The 21,681-nt window shown below is 42.6% G+C and overlaps 3 protein-coding genes and 1 pseudogene across 4 annotated transcripts; 2 read left to right on the top strand and 2 right to left on the bottom strand.

Annotated features, from left to right (window-relative positions):
* Positions 1–6,675: 6,675 nt before the first annotated feature.
* On the top strand, positions 6,676–9,565 carry LOC133897720 (uncharacterized). Its single transcript, XM_062338530.1, has 5 exons — positions 6,676–6,936; positions 7,114–7,283; positions 8,548–8,623; positions 9,067–9,137; positions 9,215–9,565. Exons 1-5 carry the CDS (start codon positions 6,768–6,770, stop codon positions 9,332–9,334), a joined length of 606 nt encoding a protein of 201 aa, XP_062194514.1. The 5' UTR covers positions 6,676–6,767; the 3' UTR covers positions 9,335–9,565.
* Positions 9,566–11,341: 1,776 nt separating this feature from the next.
* Positions 11,342–16,027, top strand: LOC133897052 (subtilisin-like protease SBT3.6; annotated as a pseudogene).
* A 123-nt stretch (positions 16,028–16,150) lies between these two features.
* LOC133897771 (UPF0651 protein YPL107W, mitochondrial-like) lies at positions 16,151–16,766 on the bottom strand. The gene has a single exon (XM_062338594.1). The coding sequence runs from the start codon at positions 16,692–16,694 to the stop codon at positions 16,368–16,370; it is 327 nt and encodes a 108-aa protein (XP_062194578.1). The 5' UTR covers positions 16,695–16,766; the 3' UTR covers positions 16,151–16,367.
* A 434-nt stretch (positions 16,767–17,200) lies between these two features.
* Positions 17,201–21,005, bottom strand: LOC133897497 (uncharacterized). Of its 2 annotated transcripts, XM_062338242.1 has the most exons (12): positions 20,835–21,003; positions 20,644–20,723; positions 20,059–20,164; positions 19,280–19,378; positions 19,112–19,177; positions 18,851–18,967; positions 18,400–18,474; positions 18,193–18,295; positions 18,056–18,103; positions 17,852–17,973; positions 17,562–17,746; positions 17,201–17,477 (listed from the first exon to the last, which is right to left on the bottom strand). In XM_062338242.1, exons 1-11 carry the CDS (start codon positions 20,907–20,909, stop codon positions 17,645–17,647), a joined length of 993 nt encoding a protein of 330 aa, XP_062194226.1. In that variant the 5' UTR covers positions 20,910–21,003; the 3' UTR covers positions 17,201–17,477; positions 17,562–17,644. The 2 variants fall into 2 exon arrangements, with proteins under 2 accessions (XP_062194226.1, XP_062194227.1); XM_062338243.1 differs by lacking the exon at positions 17,201–17,477 and having other exon boundaries at positions 17,601–17,746; positions 17,852–17,993; positions 20,835–21,005.
* Between the last annotated feature and the right edge of the window lie 676 nt (positions 21,006–21,681).

The following is a 21,681-nucleotide window of genomic DNA, read 5'->3' as shown; positions in this document are numbered from 1 at the left end:
AAGAAGAAGCGCTTGGCAAGCTGCCATAACAGGCCGAGATTCAGACCAATCTTGCAGTACAGCTCTGAAGCTGTCGAAAATTCGCTATACGGCCGGCGCACGAGAGGGCATCTCTGATTGCATGGTTGCTCCTCAGCCTCGGACCATGATATTTCAACACGGCCCATACCGCGACGGCCTGGAAGAACCGAGCTATCTAAGCCTACAAAGACATCACGGTTTGGGATGACAACGTGTACAAGACCAATGAGTAAAACTATTCAAATTCATACTCGTGAGCTAATTCTTGAACCTCTGTCTGCACCCATTACCCACCACGAGTAAAGCACGACACCAATGCTCGCCACCCGCGGGCATGCCCGTATGTCCGATAACATGTAAACATGAAGTGAATATAGCATGACATTTTGTATGAATCACCAATTAAAAACACATCACACATATAATTGACATGTATATTAGATAATCCAAAAGCATCTAATGGCATGAGGAAACCCTAATGATTCATTTATATACCTAGTGCTTTAAGCTCACATGTCAAGTACTTGGAGCGGGTACACGGGCAAAACGAATATGGGTGATCTGGGTGTGAGACATTAACAGCGAATTGAGATATGTGATGAACCCTAAGACTATCCCAACCGTTTTCCGTCGCGGTTCCCGTTCCCCTCACAATGGACAAAATACCGCGATGGGAATGACTCACAAGCTCCAAGGGCTTCCCGTGGCAGGGCGGCGCCGGACGAGATAGGGGAGAGGTTCCCACGCCCATGGTAACATATCTCATATCCCTTCGCGGAAAAGCATCGTGGGGTAGGAGCTAGTGGTTGCGGGCACGCGCTCAGGTGGAAGCGAGGGGCGGCAACAGCGGCGCGCGCGAGGGAGAAGGACGGTTTATGGCAATGGAGGGGGGATCCCGGAAACTTGAACCCAGCTCACGTGTTGAGGGAAGTGGCGACGTCACCGGAGGCGGCATGGCGGCGACGAGGAGCGGCGACGGGAGGTACGGAACATTCTACCCTAAATCATTTTGGATTTGTGAATGTTGCTGTAGAATATCCAATAGGGTGTACGGGCGTGGCGGCAGGCGACTCCGCCGATGGGGAGGTTCCGGTGGTAGTTGTGGAGGGGGAGGCATTGGAGCACGAGCACATTCTCAAGCATAGTTTGCTGAGGAGGCAGCCATTGTCTGCAAGATCGAGCCCTAGCCGATCAAGGTCTGCTTCCTGATCCATTCATTCAGCTTGCAAGTTGTAGAAAACATGCATACATAGATCTAGATCTAATGACCACTCTAACATATTGATCACTCTAAGTTATGCTGCTTTCAAACTTGCAACTATGATGGTTGCTAATCTATGAGTTTGTGGTAAACCTATAGGGCATAGTTTTGATTATATCTGTTGTAGCCATTTAATCTTAGCATCTCGTAGCCTCGTTGATATACTTGTAAGTTCTTGATTGAGTCTATATGTTCATTGGCACATTGCGACATCATCGATGCGTTTTCTTCGTGCTTGTAGATGGATGCCGCATTGCTTGCTTGTGTCATGTCGAAGATGCAGGACCATGTGTAGAAGGCAGTTGCCGCGTTGAAGAAGGTGACCAATGACAACTTGAGTCCGAACAGGACCCCTGCTACCATGGATCTCAACAGAGCACTTCTGGAGGTCAACGTTGACAAGAGGAAGCATCGGGATCCAAGGACATTGACGACGATAACGTCCTTCCTAGTGACTAGAGCTCCAATCACCTTCTGTGTGCTAATTCAGATGATGGAATGCTAATTGAATCCGATCGTTCGTGGAGGCTTTAGTCGGGAAGGGTGTTTGTTACTCAGTTGTTTGAAATTGGTGTAGTCGAGGTAGCCAGTCCCCTATAGTATTACGGTTAACCTCTAGTTGATGGTCTTGTACTCCGGTACTCCCCTGTGATGTATCTGTTATTGCTTAAGACATATCCCTCGTCATATTATTAATGATATGACCTTTGGCATAATGTTATTGTAGTAATCTAGTGTGAATTGTTATGATCTTTGTCAATTCTTGATGTTCTATTGAGGTTTATGTGCATCTGTACTGCAGGCAATAAGTATCTATATTGTTTTTGTGAAGAGGAAGTTTGAAGTTGATGTTAGTGAGCATGTAGGCCATGATAAGTGCAGGGATGGATATGAAGTGATCTTGTTTGGATTCTTGTTTCAATCTTGCCTCTGGAATTACAACCACCTGCATGTTTACTATCTATTTATAAACATATGGAAGACCCCTTCATTCTTGTTGTTTTTATATTGAAATTGAACTTTTGTGCAGCCGACTAGTGGTTCTGATGTAGCATTTCTGAACATTACATTGTATGTCTTGTGGTCATGAGAGGCAACCAGGTGCTAAATATTCTAATTTTTAGTTGAAAATTCAAGTTTTTGTTGTTGTGATGTGCATATGCTCCATGGATCCGTTTTACGAGAGTTTTCTTCAGGACAGAGTGCAACGGATGACATGGTTCGGACCACATATGTAGGAGGACCATTCACTGTTGCACCTATGGTGGAGATGGGCCACTTCGTGTTTGCGGACACTACTATCCGATGAGGACTAGGGACAGTTCAGCTTAGGTAGCAATGACAAGGGAAGGAAGAAGGTGATCACCTCTAAGAGGAAGAAGAAGGTGGAGCCAAAGACGGACCGAACAAAGTGGACAAACAAGGAGGGCGAGCTGCTCATGTCTGCATGGTTAAACGTGAGCTAGGATCCTGTAGTTGGAATAGATCAGTCAAAAGAGACGTATTGGGGTAGGATCGCCAAGTACTTCAACATGTATAGAAAGTCGGCTATGATGCCAAGGTCAGATAAGGCTTTGATCAACCACATGAAGCTTATCACTGACGCAGTTAACAAGTTTGCGGTGCACGTGAGGAATGTGGAGTAGCTCAATCCTAGTGGGACCAACGAGCGTGACAAGGTATCACTAATATGATTCCAGTTGATTGCTTTTATCACTAGTAGCTAAGACATGACTTTATACGTAGCAAACCAAAATGATCTTTTCTTTGAGCCGAACTTTCGTAGCAAACCAAAATGATCTTTTCTTGAGAAAGAAATCAAAAGATCATCATTTAGCATTCTTGGGAAATTCCAGTATCTATACTACTTGAAAATTCCAGTATCTCTCATGGTTTCCTTGATTCGCAGATGGCGCAGGCTTGCACAACGTACAAGGGGATTGAGGGGAAGCCGTTTGCATACGCACTCTCTTATGTATTCAAATCTTTATCATTTCTGTTGGACATGTAAGAACTATGTAATATTTTTGTGATAAATGATGTGGTGGTGTGCTAGTAGTTGAATTTTAATATTTGTAAGTCTTTATTTGTGTTAGTATGTTGTTATGAGATGCTTGATGTAATGTTTGTTTCTCTATTTCTTTTTTGTGATATATGCTGTCATATGCATCAATGCTTATTATGTTCACTCTCTTGCATCGCACGGATGCTAAGATATAGGAGAGCTCTCGTAAAAAATTCCTTTAAATATGTGCACTTGATCTAAAATTTAAATTTCAATTAATGCACACGTTTAGGGGGAGCTCACCATATACCTTAGAATTCAAAAATCTTTAATGCAATTATCTTTTGTAAGCTTTAATTGTGTTGCTATCAATCACTAAAAAGGAAAGATTAAAAATGCATCTAGGCCCTTTATATGAGTTTTGGCTAATTGATGATAAACGATTAAGGGACTAACGTGTTTATTGAGGTTATGTACATGTTTTAGTCCCGATGAAGAAGTTAAACGATGATGATATCCCTCAAAAGAAAAGAGAAGTGACATGTAGTTACTCAACATGTTTTAATTCGCTTTATTTTCAAATTTGAGTTTAGGAATGCCGTTCTATCAAGAGGAACGCATATTTATAGTTTTGATGGTGTCTCAGTGCTCATGATATCCTTCTAGAACAAAAAAATTGAGAGATACAATAATCCACGTACACAGGGAAAATTGTGTCTTGTCTGAACCCGGAGTCTCCCAGTTGGGCTGGATACTATGGATTCTGAACAGCAGCTCGAAGTCTTCAGGTGGAGCTCCGAGCCGAGCTCTCGGGATAGGTATATTGTTTCAACCCGGAGTCTCTGGACTTTTCTCCAGCAGAGAGTCTCGGTTTTCTCCTAAATATTTAACCCAGAGTCTCTAAGTTGACCCAGATACTCCGGGGTTTTGTGTTCATCCAGACCCTCTAGGTAGGGTTCCGGATAGGCTTGTGAGTGTGCGTTGCGTGCCAACTCAGAGTCTCTGGGTCAGTTCAAAAAGCACAATAACGGCTAGTTTTATAGAGGGTGATTATAAATACCCCTTCACCATCTCCTTCATTTGCTGCTAAGTTATTGTGGACAAACTTATTTATAGCCATTCAATAGCCCTCCTAACTCCTCTAAAGTCTTAAATCTTTGAAAATTTGGAGAGTATGGTTGGAAGAGTGAGACTAAAGAACAAGTGAGTTTAAATATAATCTTGAGCACTTGAGTTCATCGCCAAGCTGTCGATTCATTTTTTTACTCTTGGAGTCTTGAGCTCCTATACGGTTAGGCGTCGCCCGTAGAGCAACCAAGCTTGTGGAATGCCCTGGAAAGTTTGTATTACCCTAATGATTTGCTCTTGGTGGTCGCTTGGATGGAAAAGGGTTGAAAAAGACTTGGTTCTTTGTGAGCTCCTCCACAGAGACGTAGACACTTCTTTGTGGAGTGGACGAACTTCGGGTTACAAATTTTTGTCTCCTTTACTTGTACACACTTTCTTGTTCTAGTTGATTTTGAACGATTTACCCCGATCTACTTGTATGTGAGTGTTTTGTTACAGTTTGTTGATCAATATGTCTTTAGACATCTTTTAGAACCTATGATAACTCATAGACTAAATTTGATTTGCTTAAAAGTTCTTAGTTTTTTGATTTTCTGATCAAGTCAGAGTATCCAGATTCACTCGGAGTATCCGGATATATATAACCTGGAGTCTCTGAACTTACCCGAAGTATCCAAATATTTTAATCTATTGTAAAAATTTTAAATTTTAGAAAACGATTATTCACGTCCTCTAAGGAACATCTTGTACATTCAGAAGCAAGTATGGATTACAGAAGAATGAGATGGTCAGATGGGACCGAAAGAGGCAATACCTCATTACATAGAGAGTTATGTGCAAAAACAAACTGTCGTTGTACGCCCGCGAAAAATTTCGATTTTTTCCACTAAAGAGTGGGCTTCATAAATCTATCCCTTTAAATATTAGCTTTGCATAATTACTACTCAGAACATTGACTCTTTAATTTTCTTGTCATTATATAATTTTAAAATAATGTTTTGAGTGCCATTATATATAAATTATGAATTGACATAATAACAAAAAAAAATCATCGATGTAATGTTTTAAGTGATAATTGTACGAAGTTAATATTTAGAGTGGCGAACAAGGTTTCATTTACCGACCGGAGCTCGGTTACCGAGCTCCGGCGGTAACCGAAAATGCGCGATAACCGCGGTTACCAGTCAAAAATTCAAAAAAATTCGGAGAAAATTCATTCGGCAAATTTTAAATTTTTGCGAAAAAATCATGTTTTTGCCCTCTCGGTAACCGAGCGGTTTGGGTCGGTTACCGAGCGGTTTGGGTCGGTTACCGAGCGATTTTCTCGCATTTTTGATTCGATCGGTTACCGAGCGGTTTGGGTCGGTAACCGCTCGGTTTTCTCGATTTATCGAGCGGTTTTATCGAATTTCAGCGCAGTTCAACAAAAAACCTAAAAAAGGGTTCAATCTTGTAAAATCAATAACTAATTCATCCGAGCTTCAAATCAAATGAAACAAATTTTGTTGGCTTCCTTGTAACATGATCTACATGATAAAAGTATTTATACTCATAAAAAAGTTCAAAATTTTCTGTGAGAAATTTTATTTGTTAAACCAAGGTAAATGCATAGTTTACTCTTTGCTAATCCAAAAATCATGAAACTAATTTTGTTAGTCTTCTTACATGATCCTATATCTTTTAAAAATATATGAACTCATGAATTAGTTATTGTAACATGCATGATTGTGTAAATGTGTTGTGACTAGATTAATTCATAACTGACCCATCACACCTTAAAAATTAGTGAAACCACTTTCATTAGCTTATTTATATTATGATTTACGTAGAAAAAATAATAGTAGACATGAAAAAATTAATTACAGTGATGTTTCTTAACATATTCACTTTATGCTTGTGAACTTTGTAAAAATCATAGAGAATTTAATAAAACTCTAAATAAAGTGAAATCAATTTTAAAGATTCTCTTAAAATACGTTTTATACAAGAAAAATATGTGTTTGCATGTTACACTTTTCCTTAACGTGAGTTAATAATTGAGCCGCACGCTTCAATTTTTTTTATTAAACTTTCTCCCTATAAAATATGATGCAAACGACATTATTTTTGAAAAAAAATTTCACAGAAGTTCTTAGAATTATGTCTAGTTTTTTTTAAAGATTTATTTTGAATTTTTTTAATATTTTTATTTTTTCGAATTTTTTGAATTCAAATTTCGGTTACCGAGCGGTTTTTAAAATCGAACCGGATCGAGAAGGTCGGTAACCGTGATTTTTGAGCGAATTCGTGAAGCCCACTTCTTTTTAGAGTGGCAAAAATCCAAATTTCTCGCCGACGCAGGGTCCCACTTGACCGCAAAATTTCTCCATCTGAAGGAGAGAGGAGAGGAGACGGAGGGAGGGAGATAGAGAGATGGGGGAGGCATCGCCGGAGTCCGGCGGCGCGGCCGCCGGAGGAGCGGCAGGTCCGGCGCCGCCGCAGAAGGGGAAGTCGTGCAAGGGCTGCCTCTACTACTCGTCGGTGCTCAAATCCCGGGGCTACAACCCCATCTGCGTTGGGATCCCCCGCTCCATCCCCCAAGGTCACAAACCCTAACCCGATATACCACAAATCTGTCGTCTATCGAGCGATACTTGTTACGCAAACCACCAAGTTGTTTCCTTTTGGATGCAAATTTGTTACTTTTCCTTAATTTTTGCGGCTTGATTTACGCCCGATCCGAAGACCTCATGAGGCCATTGCTGATTTGGTGTGTTAGTTCCGAGCTACGTTGTGGATGAGACTAAGGAGGAGGCGATGGCGCAGGGGCATGATCTGAGGCAGTTCAGGTACGGGTGCGCGGGTTACTCCATGTTCGTGGATAACAGGGACGGCCAGGGTGGCGAGAGCGAGGGCAAGACATTGTTGCCGTATTGTCGGGGGCTTGAGGTTGGTTGCCTTCTTGTTAACGCTCTTAAGCTCTGAAATTCGCAGTTTATGTTTGGTCATGTGGCTGGCTGCTGGCGTATGGATAGACCTGTTTCTGTTAATTGTCATCTGTTTGATACCACAGCATATATAGTTAGTGAATAGCACATAATACATGGTCACAAATATCCTCAATTTTTGGTGTAGGAGATACTGATCATACCGGCATCTTCATGATAAGTAGACCTCAGATAAATAGAAAATACTGGAAAGAGAACTGATGTGATTTTAATGAAACCCTACAATCATAGGCGTGGTCTGCTTGACTTAGCAATCATTGTTTATCCTGATTCCAAATCCATGCAGAAACCTAATTTTTTTTCACAAGGAGGCCATGGGGAGATCTCTTTCTACTTTCCCTTTCAACATAATATCAATCAGCTGTAGCACTTTGATAAGATACCAAGATTGTGGGCCGGCCATTGAGCAGGAGATGTACCATTTCTCAAGCGTTTTCTATATCCCGACAAATTAGTAATCCATATATCTTATGTAGGAATGAAATTTCTAGTTTAGAAAAGATTAGCGAGCACTAATTTGCCATTAACCGCATGCATGAGTTTTGGATTTGTTTTACTGTTGCCACCAGAGTTGCTATTCTACATGCAATAAAAACCTACAAGGAGAATTGGTTTTCTAACCTGCGTAGTTGGAGTTTCGATTTCGTTTCAGTGGATATTGCTGCCTGTCCTTTTTCTCTACTGGCTGGTAACCATATTAGATTCACCTTTTCATTTAGTCTTGACTTCCTATTGAGTGAGTTTTTTCTACCAGCAGCAGCCATCATCACCATGAGGAAATCCCTGTCTTGACGTAACCCTGGAATATAATCTCCCTTTTGAATGCCTTATGCACTAACAATGACTCACATATTTTATTCCTAGTCACCCTGAAAGAGTATTGCATATACTTTCATGGGAGGGATATTGGTTGGGGGCATCAGCCCATATGATGGTTCCTGCCAATCCTTGTTACTTGGCCTGTCTGCATATCGAAGAATGGTAGCTAAAAGCTTTTCTCCATTTGCTTTTGGTATCGTATCCTGTCACTCTGGAAATATGGAGTGCTCTCTGAACACGATGAATGAACTTTCTACCTGCTAATAATATATTTAGCATTTAAGATTCACTAATAGTAAATGGCTATGTACAATTTCTAGTTGTCGAAGCTTCTTGAGATAGACTTCAGTAAGTGGTCCTAATAAAAGTGAGAAATATCCCTGCAGCTATTGGTGGACAGCAGATTGGTTGAGAGGAAACTGTCGACTGCTGAAAAAGGTCCAGCATATGTTTCAAAGGATGGTATGTGAAGTTTTCTCTTGACATTATATCCAGTGGTTCATTGTATTCTAACTTCATCCCTGGTAGCCCTATGTTAAAGATGGAATCAATTGTGATCCACCAAGCACATTATTTGGGACACGGACGTACTTGTCAACCGCAGTCAGCTGCAGTTCTATATCCAAAATATAATATACATATGATCGTTTCTTTTCTTTTGAGGAAATTACAACGAGGACATGAACTGGTTGAATTGATGCCATACTATTATGCCATATTGCCTTGATGTTTAGTCAAATTGATCTGTCATCTCAAAGGTTTTGGTTTCAGATTTGTTGGTCAATATTAGTCTGAACCCACCAGTTCCTTCTCTTGGTTTCTTGTTATCAGCGAACCATTTCCGGTGTCATCCTTTGTAGAGATTAAACTTATTTTTAGTAAATCTGTCATATTTCTTTCCGCAGCTGCCACCCGCTCTCACCAACAGGGACAACAGAGACCTACGGACTTGGCGAGACAGGAATTCTTGGGGAGGAAAGTTACCATTCATATTTTCTCTCCTTGGTCCCAACTTTCTTACATTGACTTACTAATATATAAGGGTGGTGCAGGTTTAAGAGGAGTTCTGGACTGGTTGCTTCAGGTGTTGCCAAGAATCTAAACAAAACGGCCAATTATATCAAGGAATATATCGAGGACATAGTCTACCCTGACCGTGGATCACCGAAATAGGAGCTGTGCTGTGAGCTCATCTATGTTCAGGTTGAGAGTCGAAGAAAATGCTTCCTGCTGCAAACAAAAAGCCTACCTGACAGTTCATTCATAATGTTACTGTCCGAGGAAGCAGCTCCAGTTCCATTGACAAAAATGGATCCTTTCTGGGATACGAAGTTGCTTTGCTGTACTTGCATGACTTTGAAATTTACGGCTGCATAATAATTTGCTGCTTGGTTGAAGCAAGAATCGGTTCTGGTTGATGTTTTGCCGAATAATGTCACCCCATCACTACAAAATTCGAAGGTGCAAAAAATTACTATCGTTCATTCGTTTGTAAACAGTAAGGCCATAATGTTTGCATGTCAGCAGGCGCTCAACTGGCCTGGACCTTTACTGCAAACGCGTTTTTCACATTCAAGATCGCATCTCATTTTCACAGCTGAGAAAACGTACTGCAATAACGTTTTTTCACATTCAAAATCATATCTCATGTTCACAGCTGAAAAACGTCATTGACTATAGATACGTCCTTGTGCTCCTTTTTACTCTACTCTGTTCTGCTAGCTAAAAATCCAAAATTAGATAACATATATGAACGTATTTACTAAAATAGATTATATATTATCGTATTTATAATTTTAACATTTGTATTTAGCATATTATTTATCGAAAATGGAATCTTGGTACACCGTACGTCGAAAAACCGTAGGACAGTCTATATTCGGCACAACATGTGCTTATTAATCGTATTGTGTCGAATATAAACCGTATTCGGCACATCGTGTGCTTAATACGGGCTACAGTATCATATTCGGTACGTCGAATACGGAATTGTAGCCTATATTTAGCGCACGGTATGTTGAATATGGATTTTTCGACGTACGGTGTAATGAAAATTCATTTTTGATAAATAATGCTCTGAATACAAATATTAAATTTGTAAATATAATAATATATTATTTGTTTTAATAAATACGCTTATCTATATTATCTAATTTTGAATTTTTACCGTTGTGCTCTCGTTGATTGCTTTCAGAGTTGAACGGTCGTCTACGCTGCAGAATCCCTCACTTCACTTAGAGTTCTCACAAGGCGAGAGAGAGAGATGGACGACACTGGTCACTGAGCAAGCATCTGCATTAAAGAAACCACAGACTGAGGAGCACGTTGCAGCACCAGGAGCCCAGGACGGAAGAACAAGAGTAAGGGTACGTTTGTTTCAGTTTTGAATTATATTTTTTAATTTTTATAATTTAAAGTTAAAATAAATAGATATCTTTTGGTTATAATTTTTTAAAATCTGCTGGTTGGATTGTGAGAATCTGAGAAGATGATTTTTTTCAGCTTTTGATAGATTGTGAAAGTTCATTTTACTAAACTGTTCATCAAACTTTTTTAGAATCTACAATCTAAAAGCTTTTCATAATCCAGCTTTTTACAATTCAGCTTTTCACAATCCAATTTTTCACAATCCAACTTCTAAGCTACTTTTCAGAATCTTGAGCTGAAACAAACATGACAAAACAAATCAGTCCGCACTGAAACACTGCGGTATTTAGGGTCTGTTTGTTTGAGCCGGAGATTGTGAAAAGCAGCTTATAGATTGTGGATTGTAAAATCTGGATTGTAAAAACTGGATTGTGGATTGTAAGAAGCTGGTGGAAGACGGATTGCTGGATTGTTACAATCTGTGTGTTGGATTGTAACAATCCACCTTTTTCAACTAGCTGTTTGTTTCAGCTTTTGGATTGTGATCACAATCCAGCTGTTTATTTCAGCTTTTGAATTTGGATCACAATCCAGCTTTTACAATCTGAAACAAACAAGGCCTTAGTAAGCACGAGATTTGAATCCAAGTATCCAGCCAGCGAGAGCCTCCTCCAGTTCTTGTAGTGCAAAGAGGAGGAAGAAGAGGAGGTCCACACCTCCGTACAACCCCCTAGCTCCTCACCTCCCTTTCAAACTACTCAGTTTCCCATCTGCGTCAGCTTCTCGTTTGAGCTTCCAGCGAGCTAGGTCACAATGGCGGTGGTCATGGCGCCCCTGTTCGTCTTCTTTCTGCTGCTGCTTTAGTTCGGCCCCTCTTCTTGGGGCAATGCGAGTGAGCTAATTGTTGTAGTAAATGTGATAATTTGAGCAATGAAATTATTCCATATATACAAAGACAAAAGCATAATAACATGAAATAAGTATACATGACCTTTGAAATAGATAACAATAAAGCAGAATTATCAGATTCCATAATCATGTATATCACAAAATCTAGACAGCAGTTGCTTATGAAGTATAAAAGAGCTCTCAGGAAAAGCATAACAGTTGGCCTCAAGACATATACAACCCTGCTCCCTAATTGTTCTAAAGAATACATCATTGATTGGACAAAATTCAAAGATAACATCTAGATTAGAACTTGAGCAGTATCTAAAGAAGTTATGTTATCACTCTGGTCTTAGCTATTGTCACAAACTGAGTGAAGTATGTTCTAACTAGAACAATCACAATATAGCAAAATCAGATAAGAAGCCAAAATATTAAATTGGCTACTGAGTCAGGAAACAAAAGAAACATACACTCGTTACAGACAACAGCTATCAACCCAAGATTCAGGCAATTCACCAGATTGCTAACCAAGACATTAAATTCGGTTAACCAGATCAGATCAGGTCATACAAAGAACTTAGATACCAGTGGCCACCAAATAGAAACAAACTCTTAGATAATGCGCAAGACTAACTATTGTACTCAAAATTCTGTCTAGTCTCAGTATATATATTCATCACCGAGCAAGGAAAAATAAGCACCTAAACTGTCTAGATTCACAGAGAGGGGAGAGAGACGTGAACTTGATATACTCACAGTGCGATGCACTCAAACGAGTCAATCAACGAGGCAAGGCACGACAAGCAAGCCGCTGACCCAGAAATCCTATTCGCCGCCGTAGCCGCTGGCAAGGAAGTCGGAGATACAATGCATCACCGCACCGCGACAGCGCGTACGGGCGAGTCTTAGCTTTCACAGCTCCGAGCAACACCAACATAGTGACTCCCCACACAATCTCTTCAAGCACCGAAGCACCCAGATTGGAGCACAAAAGTTCTCTCAACTCCAAATCACAGATGACGACCAAATCGAAGGAGACAGTGAGAAAACCAAACGAGGAAAATTAATTTTCTTCCTATGCAGTGAGAGGAAGCCGGCCTAGATATGGAGACCTCCATGCCCTCCATCTCAACGACTTCCGAAGGAATCGCCGAGGGTTGCGCAGCTGCCACCCGCTTTCTCTACCTGCTCACTTCTCTTCTGTCTGCTCTAGCTGGCCATGTGCCCAACTGATTTTGTTCAGACCCAAATGGGCCTGGACAACATATAGATGTATGGGCCAGCCAATCCAGCAAAAGAAAGAAGCCAAAAATATATATTAAAATTCATATTTTCCTCAACACTACTCAGCTTGAATAGCGCCTTGCTTCAGCTTCCCGATCCAAGAGCAGGTTCATGGCGGGTGTGTAATTTCGGTTTGGTTTCTTGGCGTCGCTGCAGGTGCACATTGTGTATATGGGGGAGAGGAATCCCGAGCTGAACCCGGCGCTGGTCCGGGACTCGCACCACGGCATGCTCGCCGCCGTCCTTGGCAGGTGAGGAGGTGGCCATTGATTACCTTGATTCTAAGCTTTCCCATGGCCTGCTCACTCTGGTCTTGAGCTTTGCAGTGAGCAGGCGGCCAAGGACGCCATCCTCTATAGCTACAGGCACGGCTTCTCCGGGTTCGCCGCCGTGCTCACGGACAGGCAGGCGGCGGGGCTCGCCGGTGAGCTCACATTTCGCTGATCTCCTGTTCACACTGCATCTTTGCTTTGTGTTCTTGACTTCTTCTTTTTTTTCCTTCTTGTTCAAATTGAATTGTGGTGCTAAAGACTGGCCTGGAGTAGTGCGAGTGGTTCGGAATCGTGTTCTTGACCTGCACACCACCAGGAGCTGGGATTTCATGCGAGTGAATCCCTCGCCCTCGGAGAGTAGAATTGGGGAGGATTCCATTATTGGTATACTAGATACAGGTGAGGCTATATGTCTGTCTCATTGATTCCAGTAGAAATTCATGATTGGAACTGACATTGAAAGGTGAAGATTGAGTTCTTTGTTTGCACTGTGCAGGGATATGGCCGGAGTCGGCCAGCTTTAGAGACGACGGCATCGGCGAGGTTCCGCGGCGGTGGAAAGGGCGATGTGTCGCCGGAGATAGATTCAATGCTTCTAACTGCAACAGGTTAGCGTTGCCCTACTTTCACCTTACCATTTGGTTGTAAAAAATTTCGTGGCTACTTGCAATAGGATAGGTGAGAATTCTACTGGTTATCATGGTGGTGACTTCAAATTCATGATAGGATAGGAAAATAATAGGCGCGAAATGGTACATCAAAGGCTATGAAACCGAGTACGGGAAGATGAACACGACTGACATCTACGAGTTCATGTCCGCGAGAGACGCCGTCGGGCACGGGACGCACACGGCGTCCACTGCTGCCGGTGCTCTGGTAGCCGATGCAAACTTCAAGGGGAGGCGCACCCAGGGCAAGGCTGGCTGTTTACAAAGTGTGCTGGGCCACCGGAGATTGTACTTCTGCAGACATCCTTGCTGCTTTCGACGACGCCATACATGACGGTGTCGATGTGCTTTCGGTGTCCCTGGGGCAAGCACCACCACTCCCTGCTTATGTTGATGATGTCTTGTCAATTGGATCCTTCCATGCTGTCGCAAAAGGGATTGTTGTGGTCTGCTCTGCGGGAAACTCCGGGCCTTATTCGGAGACAGTGATCAACTCAGCACCCTGGATTGTGGCCGTTGCTGCTGGCACCATTGATAGAACTTTCCTTGCAAAGATCACCCTCGGCAACAATAGCACTTATGTGGTAAGACTTTCATCTGAATTTTTTGGTCGATACTTGTGGTTGTAATTTGCAAGCTTGTGGATATGCCCATCTTTATGCCTCGCATTCTGACGTCTGATGATGCAGGGTCAAACACTGTACTCCGGAAAGCATCCTGCTAAAAGTATGCGTGTAGTCTATGCTGAAGATATTGCATCTAATAATGCTGATGATACAGATGCAAGGTAAACTGTCATCCTCATTCTCTTATGATCAATCCTTGAATTCATCTTCCGTATTACTGATGTCTCTGCAGAAGCTGCACTGCAGGATCTCTGAATTCAACTCTAGTGAAGGGAAACGTGGTGCTTTGTTTCCAAACGAGAGTACAGAGATCACCATCAGTGGCAGTGGAGACTGTCAAGAAAGCTCGTGGTATTGGAGTCATCTTCGCCCAGTTCTTAACCAAGGATATCGCTTCTTCATTTGACATTCCCTATGTTCAAGTAGACTATCAAGTTGGAACAGCTATACTTGCATACACTACTAGCATGAGGTACGCAAAACAATCTTGTATATGTCTCAACAGTTGTGAAAATCTAGTAATATGTATTATTTTCTGCAAATTTCCAGTAACTTATACTTTCTATACACACAAACGCAACGGTTCAATTTGGCTTGGCAAAAACAATTCTTGGAGAACTGATAGGCCCAGAAGTTGCATATTTCTCATCTCGGGGTTCAAGTTCTCTGTCCCCCTCTATTCTGAAGGTAAACCATCTCCTCCAGTTGATCAAAGTTCATCCTTAAGTCAGTCAACATTAGTCCTCTATCCTTGGAGCAGCTTTCAAACTACGTATAAGCTACAGGATAAGCTTAGAGAAATGTTCATTTGCTGAGATACTGGATGCTTACCTAAAGAGGGGAATTTCACGTCAGACTAGTTGGTTGAAGAAGCGCTGTGCCTTCTTCTGATATCCAACTTCTGCAGCCAGACATTGCTGCACCAGGTGTAAACATTTTGGCTGCATGGACACCTGCTGCGCCATATCATCAGCCATTGGATCTGTGAACTTCAAGATTGATTCAGGAACCTCGATGTCCTGCCGGCACATTTCAGGCGCGGTCGCTCTCCTCAAATCAATGCACCCTAATTGGAGTCCGGCTACAGTAAAATCAGCACTGGTCACTACAGGTAATGCCACATCTGCTTGTCTAATCAGAGATGTTTTTCGCCCTAACAAGTAGTAACTTCTTTGCAGGCAATGTCCATGACAAATATGGCTTTGAGATGGTATCCGAGGCAGCACCCTACAACCAGGCAAACCCATTCGATTACGGAGGTGGCCATGTGGATCCAAACAGGGCGGTACACCCTGGTCGTGTACGACATTGGGACATCCGACTATGTGTGCTTCCTTTACTCCATGGGCTACAACAACTCAGCCATCAGCTCCATGACTCAACAGCATGCAACCTGTCAGCACACTCCGAAGTCGCAGTTGAACCTGAATCTGCCATCCATCACCATTCCCGAACCGAGGGGCAAACTTACGGTGTCAAGAATGGTCACCAATGTCGGCCCAGCCATGTCAAAGTACAGAGCTCGTGTGGAAACTCCTCCCGGGGTGGACGTCACTTTGAGCCCCTCGCTACTGACCTTCAACTCGACCGTGAGCAAGTTGACATTCCAGGCCAAACTGAGGGTGCAAGGGAGGTACACCTTAGGCAGCCTAACATAATAAGATGGCGCCCACACGGTGAGGATCCCTCTGGTGGTTCGGACGAAGATCAGTAAGTTCTACGTCAATGCGTGAACAAGTGTGTCACCTTGCATTCACTATCGATGATGATGAGGCAGACAAGATGTACTCGCTAATTTCTCTCTATTCTAATGGCATTGGTGATTGGTTGGGGTTCATTGGCTAGAATTCTACTACTGATTAAGATGAATACAATGCTAGATTTTCACATAAAAAATCGAATCTTTCTTGTTTGCTAATAATAACTTTCTCTTGATACACAACAATGGGGGTGAGAAAGCATACTCTAGCACATACCACATCAGGCACAATGATAGTGTAATGTTTGAGTGTCAAGAATTGGTAGTGGCATGTCTGATAAGATAAGACTGCTAGTAATTCAATTGGGAACAGAAGAGGGCATACACACGACACGCGTTTCAGGAAGACTTGACATCGTCGCTGGGCTTGCTTTCAGCGGGGGCCTTGCCGTCGGAGCCCGAGGAGGAGTGGGCGGCGAGGGCCTTGTTGTAGGCGTCGAGCTCGTCGTAGTAGACGTCCCAGACGCAGCGGACGCAGCCGCTGCCGCAGCAGTCGCCCGGGAGCGGCTTCTCGGGCGGCTCCGGGGCCGGCGCGGGCGCTGGGTCAGGCTTGTTGACGCCGGCGCCGGCGTTGTGGAGGGAGGAAGCCATGGTCGGCGCGGGCGAGAGGCGGCGGCCGGGGAGAGGCGGGATCGGGGCCGGGAGGCGGAGGACGACGCCCAGCATGCAGCCTGGCAAGGCACAAGGGGAAAAAGACGAGGAGGCTTCGCGTGACCAGGTTGGAGTTTGGGGTCAGGCTCCAACTGCAACGATTTCAATTTTATTTTATAATTTTTTTTCGTCCACTAGCGAAAGACTGAAATTTCGATCTTTTTTTCGTTTCTCCTCTGTGATCTCAATGAAAGAAAATTTTAAAATTAAATATTTCATTGCCCTCTAAAATTCATAAAAGAAATATTTTGTTGCCCTTCGAAATTCGCCAAAGAATCGGCAGCGCGTTTGGTTGTCTGTCGTGTCCGTTCGCTGTGTCGAGACCGCGTCGTCCAGCTCAATTTGGCACGAGAACTCTCCAATTTTGATCGGTTTACCCGTCTAATTTATGTATGGGCACTCTCCAGTTCTGATCTGTTTACACATCTACACACGGCAAGTCGGTTCATACAAGGGATCCATGACGAACCCACGATCCATCGAGGCGTCAACAATAGGAGTTGGAGGGGATGTATACTCAGTAAAGTTCAACACTTTGAAGCTCACGATTAGAATCTTCTCCATCGTTGAATAGGTTCGGTTTGGAAGTTCGGTACAGTATATTTCTACATTACAATTTTCAGTCAGACAAAAACCGGAACATCTCATTGTACCAACAGCTAAAACAGCCAGGAAATCAAGATTAAAATGTGCAATCAAATAAGCACACGCGATAAGCTGTGATCGTGCACTTCTCCTGGCTCTATCTCTCTATCTTGTGTGATCAATGATCAGGTCCCAACATACAATCAGATGTACCTGAAAGGCAGGAAGTTGTTAATGACATAGAAGAGAATAGAGCTTTCAGGTTCTCATCTGTATGCGGAAGAGGTGGAAACACACCTGTTTCGAGTTTTCTGTCGACAGCCTCAAGAAGCTTCAGCCAAGTCCTTATCTTGTATCTCGTAAAACTGGACCACAAGACCTTAAATTGTTGGTCCTTGAAGCACTTTGACAACTTCCTCTGCTCTAACTTGTATCTCTTTTAGATATTCAACGAGTATGCGTTGCTGATAAGAACCACCTTCCTGTCAAACAGAAAAACGAAATGAAGGAAGAAAAAAAAAACAGTGTGAGAAGATACTCAGGACAAGGCTGGCTCTCTCTAGAACCCAGAAGTTTGTGGATCTTACTGTGCGAATTAAGACTCTCTCAATTCTCTTATTTATAACGGCATAAAGCTCATCTGGTGAGACATCTCCCTTTCCTAGTGTAAGTCCATCAAGCAACACCTTGTTCCACTCATTCTCAGGCGCTGCGTTGCACAATCTCCATCTATTAGAGGTGGTAATTAGTAGGTGCAAAAGAAACAAATCTCTATGGGCAACAATACAGACCCTGTATTACAGATTCGAGAAACTTTTCAGGAACTACGACTTGTCCCCCTGAAAAAAGAAGAAAGGTACTCAGCAATAAAATCCTTTCTCAACATCTCTAGTTGAACAGCCTAAAAGTAATGCATAAAAAATACTACCTTTGTAAGCGTAACTACGCTTTTGGAGTGATTTGGAAGCATATATCTGCAACACCTTTTGCAGCATCGCTTGAAGCCCTGGTTTGTCTCCATCTTGTTTAGCCTAATCACATTTAAATATGTACTAATCACATGAAAGATAGAATTAATCTGCACCAGGAATAATACAAGACTTGCTAGCCTTAAAAAGCAGAAAAGAACACTTACTTGCCTCAACTGAGCACTAACTTCTGACAGGAATCCCTCATCTAGCTGCCCTTCTTGTTCTCGGTGTGATATTTCCTGGGAATACCAGGATGGCATAAAAGAACACATTAAAAATATGGAAGCAAAATATTGGCAATTTGGCATTTCTAGGTACACAATGTAACACAGTAACAACCGAATCTCTGAAGCCCAAAAGAAAAGTTTGCTGAAAAGTAGAGACAATGGTAACAACAGGCATGTGTAAAGCATAATTTGAACGAAATTATTTAAGAAGATAAGTCTGGATCTTTGCGCAGACCATCACATTTTCACTACACATTTTGTCAATCAGTGCAGATGACAGTGTAAGGAAGTTCAATTTTACAACCACTGCAAATACAAAGAACATGACAAAATACATATAAAGGGCAGCACCAGAAGAAAGTGTGTAGTGTAGAGCATGTGGGCTTACTTTCTCCATCAATTTTAGAGTATCTGGATCCCTTGGTGGCCACTTCACATCTTCTCCTTCATGCATTGCAGGACTAATGATTGCCTTCAGCACATCAGTCGACTGTTCGATCTTTTGCTACATAACAAAAGTGGTAAAATTAGCAGCATGCAATCCATATCTGTAATCACAACGGAAATACCAAGGTTTCAGCGCTTCACATCAAGATGTAGGCAGCAGTACTATAATGACGACTTATGCATGATGGAGCGTCATTCTTACATTTGTCTTGTGAACAAGACGGTCCACTATGTTCATGACATTTCCTGCCAGCTCTTCATAATCTTTCTGAAAAGGCCAAAGAGACACTAATCACAAAGTTAGATTAACTGAGATGGAAGATAATGACATCTATAAGAAGCCAAATAGTATCCATATGTGAAACCATGCTTTATCATCATCTGAGTTGCACAGGTCGATTCTAGCTGCCAGCCGAACCCAGAAACCCGCGTCGAATGCCAGAACGTTTTCAACCACTATTTGATCAAGCTGTTTACATGTAGGAAGGGTGCGTTAGTAATTTTAGGTAAACTCATTATGTCAAAAGAAACATAAAACATGTGAGGATTGTTATGAACAGCACTTGTATTCATCATGAGGGATCTAGGCCCAAATATGTATATGTACAGGGTGCCACAAAAGGAAGATAATTAGGAGCTATACAAAGCAACTAAACATGCGCTATACTAGGCAGACTATCAACACTATACAAGGCAGGAAATAATAACCATATCTCTAACAAGGATTTTCTCAGTTGATTCAACAGACAATAAGAACCTAATTTAAAAAACAATAAGTGGACACACTAGTCTAATCTAGTGACACATTCAGGTAAACTTCAAATAGTTCTACAATCATGTAGAATAGGATAGTAAGAAAACTAGAAGTAATCTGACAGTTTATAAGGCACTGCCAACAAGCTTGTATAGTTCAAGTAGTTAATCAAACTTGAGGTCCAGTGATAGATTCATCAACCATTGCTCAGTTTGGTTCTTCAGATTTTGAAAAGGAAGCAAGCTCAAACTGAGCATAGTACATACTAGCGGTTTTCAAACTGGAGGAATCAATAGAGTGAAGTCTGAATTGCAATCCAGTACAGCAATAAGTATACTTCAAAAATGGTAATTTGATCTAATTATGGTGACGGACAAGCTTTATAGCACATTTACCTCTCTAGGATTTGCGTCCCTGAGCATATCAATCAGCCTATCCACTTCAATGGTCTTCTTGAGGGATTCTTCAGGAGCTTTATCAGCTGCACATAACAAAGTGATCCTGTTTGATGAAATCATTAGTTCTACTTCTACCGAGTTCCACTACCAGAGTTCAAGATGAAAAGTTAAATTACAGATACTGGGAACTGCTGGGAAGTACCAACATTAATCACAAATTTGCATCAGCGCCCCCAAAGTTATCCTATCCGAAATTTCTAACAACAGGCATGCTACTTGGTAGGCTACAATTCTAGTGCCACATTTTACTATTGAGCAACCATAGCACATACACAATGACAGTTCCACTACAATGTTCATGCTATGCTCAATGCTCAATATGAAATTTCCCCACGTCATGAAATTCCAACCCCACACGAGGCAATGCCACAACAGGGTGGCAGAATGGAAAATCACCCTTGACCTGATAAGCCAAACTAAATCAAACAATCCGGGGTAAGAGGCCGCTAAATCCGATCCAGAAACACCCAATGCGCACAGGCAACCTCAACTAAAAACCGCGAGCAAGTACAGAGCACGAACCGCCTCCGCCGATCCGCGTGGAACGCTCTCCGTCCTTGGGACTGCACCGGGATCCCCCAACACCACCGACGGGTCAAACCCTGGTGAGCATAAGCAAGGGCGATCAGAAGACGCCGACACCGCGAAAGCCGTGAATTCGATCGATTTTTTTTTTAAAAAAATAAACGAGATGAACACAGAGTGCAACCAACCGCAAGGTGAGGCGTGGATGGAGACGGCGGCCGGAGCGACGTGGATGCCGCGGTGGCGGCGGCTGCCGTCGCCATCGCCGGCCGGTGACGGGAGCGGGGTGGAGGGCAACGGGAATGGGGAGGGGAGGGAGTGCGCGCGTGCAGTGTGCGCCACAGGTATGGAAGTGGCAGATAGAGTTGGGCTTTCCGCCTTTTCGCCCGAAGTATTACGCTTTCTGTTCCGAGTTACGTAACTAAATTGACTCTGCCAATCTTCCTCGTTTGCGGAAAGTAAAGCTTCACGCTATTATCTTCACTGTGTTCCAGGACCCGAAAAGCTTCTTGAAATAGCCAAAGCGTAATCGATGGTCGATCTGAAAATGGCAAAAGGGACAATGCCAATCAAAACTTCACTTTGACACGTTTGATCGAAAACCAAAATGTCACGTTTTAGTCAAAACTTCACTTTGACACGTTTGCTACTTGGAGTAACATGGCATCTACTACGCTGAAACCAAAATGATCGAAAACTTCGAGTCTTCCACGATCAACGGTACGGATTGTTTTTGCCTGAAATGAACGAACCAACCACATCTGCAGTAGCTGCTCAACGAACTTGCTGCACTTGCCATAGCCAGCAGCTGCAGAATCCACATTCAGTATTCGGGGGAGGGGCAACGCCGGCGGCCGGCGGCCAGACCAGCCTGCAGCTACCTATTAATGATCTCATGATCATAACCTTTTTTGCAAACATACAAGAATACAGGTGAAAAATAATAGTCATAAATGGGATTCATCCCAAAAATACTGAGTATATCCACAAGGAGGTCATGCTGCCACTAGCACGGGTAAAGTTGAACGCAACAGT

This window comes from Phragmites australis, chromosome 17 (genome assembly GCF_958298935.1).
Source record: "Phragmites australis chromosome 17, lpPhrAust1.1, whole genome shotgun sequence".
Classification (NCBI taxonomy): Eukaryota; Viridiplantae; Streptophyta; class Magnoliopsida; order Poales; family Poaceae; genus Phragmites; species Phragmites australis.
This window is presented reverse-complemented; position numbering and strand designations above follow the sequence as displayed.

Bases quoted from the DNA above. Each gene is read 5' to 3' on its own strand.
- LOC133897720 (XM_062338530.1), top strand. From the start codon at position 6,768: ATGGGGGAGGCATCGCCGGAGTCCGGCGGCGCGGCCGCCGGAGGAGCG. The intron at 8,624-9,066 runs GTATGTGAAGTT...TTCTTTCCGCAG, and splicing joins AGCATATGTTTCAAAGGATG to CTGCCACCCGCTCTCACCAA. The intron at 9,138-9,214 runs AAAGTTACCATT...GGGTGGTGCAGG, and splicing joins GACAGGAATTCTTGGGGAGG to TTTAAGAGGAGTTCTGGACT.
- LOC133897771 (XM_062338594.1), bottom strand. From the start codon at position 16,694: ATGCTGGGCGTCGTCCTCCGCCTCCCGGCCCCGATCCCGCCTCTCCCC.
- LOC133897497 (XM_062338242.1), bottom strand. From the start codon at position 20,909: ATGGCGACGGCAGCCGCCGCCACCGCGGCATCCACGTCGCTCCGGCCG. The intron at 20,165-20,643 runs GTTCGTGCTCTG...TTCATCAAACAG, and splicing joins CACGCGGATCGGCGGAGGCG to GATCACTTTGTTATGTGCAG. The intron at 19,178-19,279 runs GCATGGTTTCAC...TGGCCTTTTCAG, and splicing joins GCAACTCAGATGATGATAAA to AAAGATTATGAAGAGCTGGC.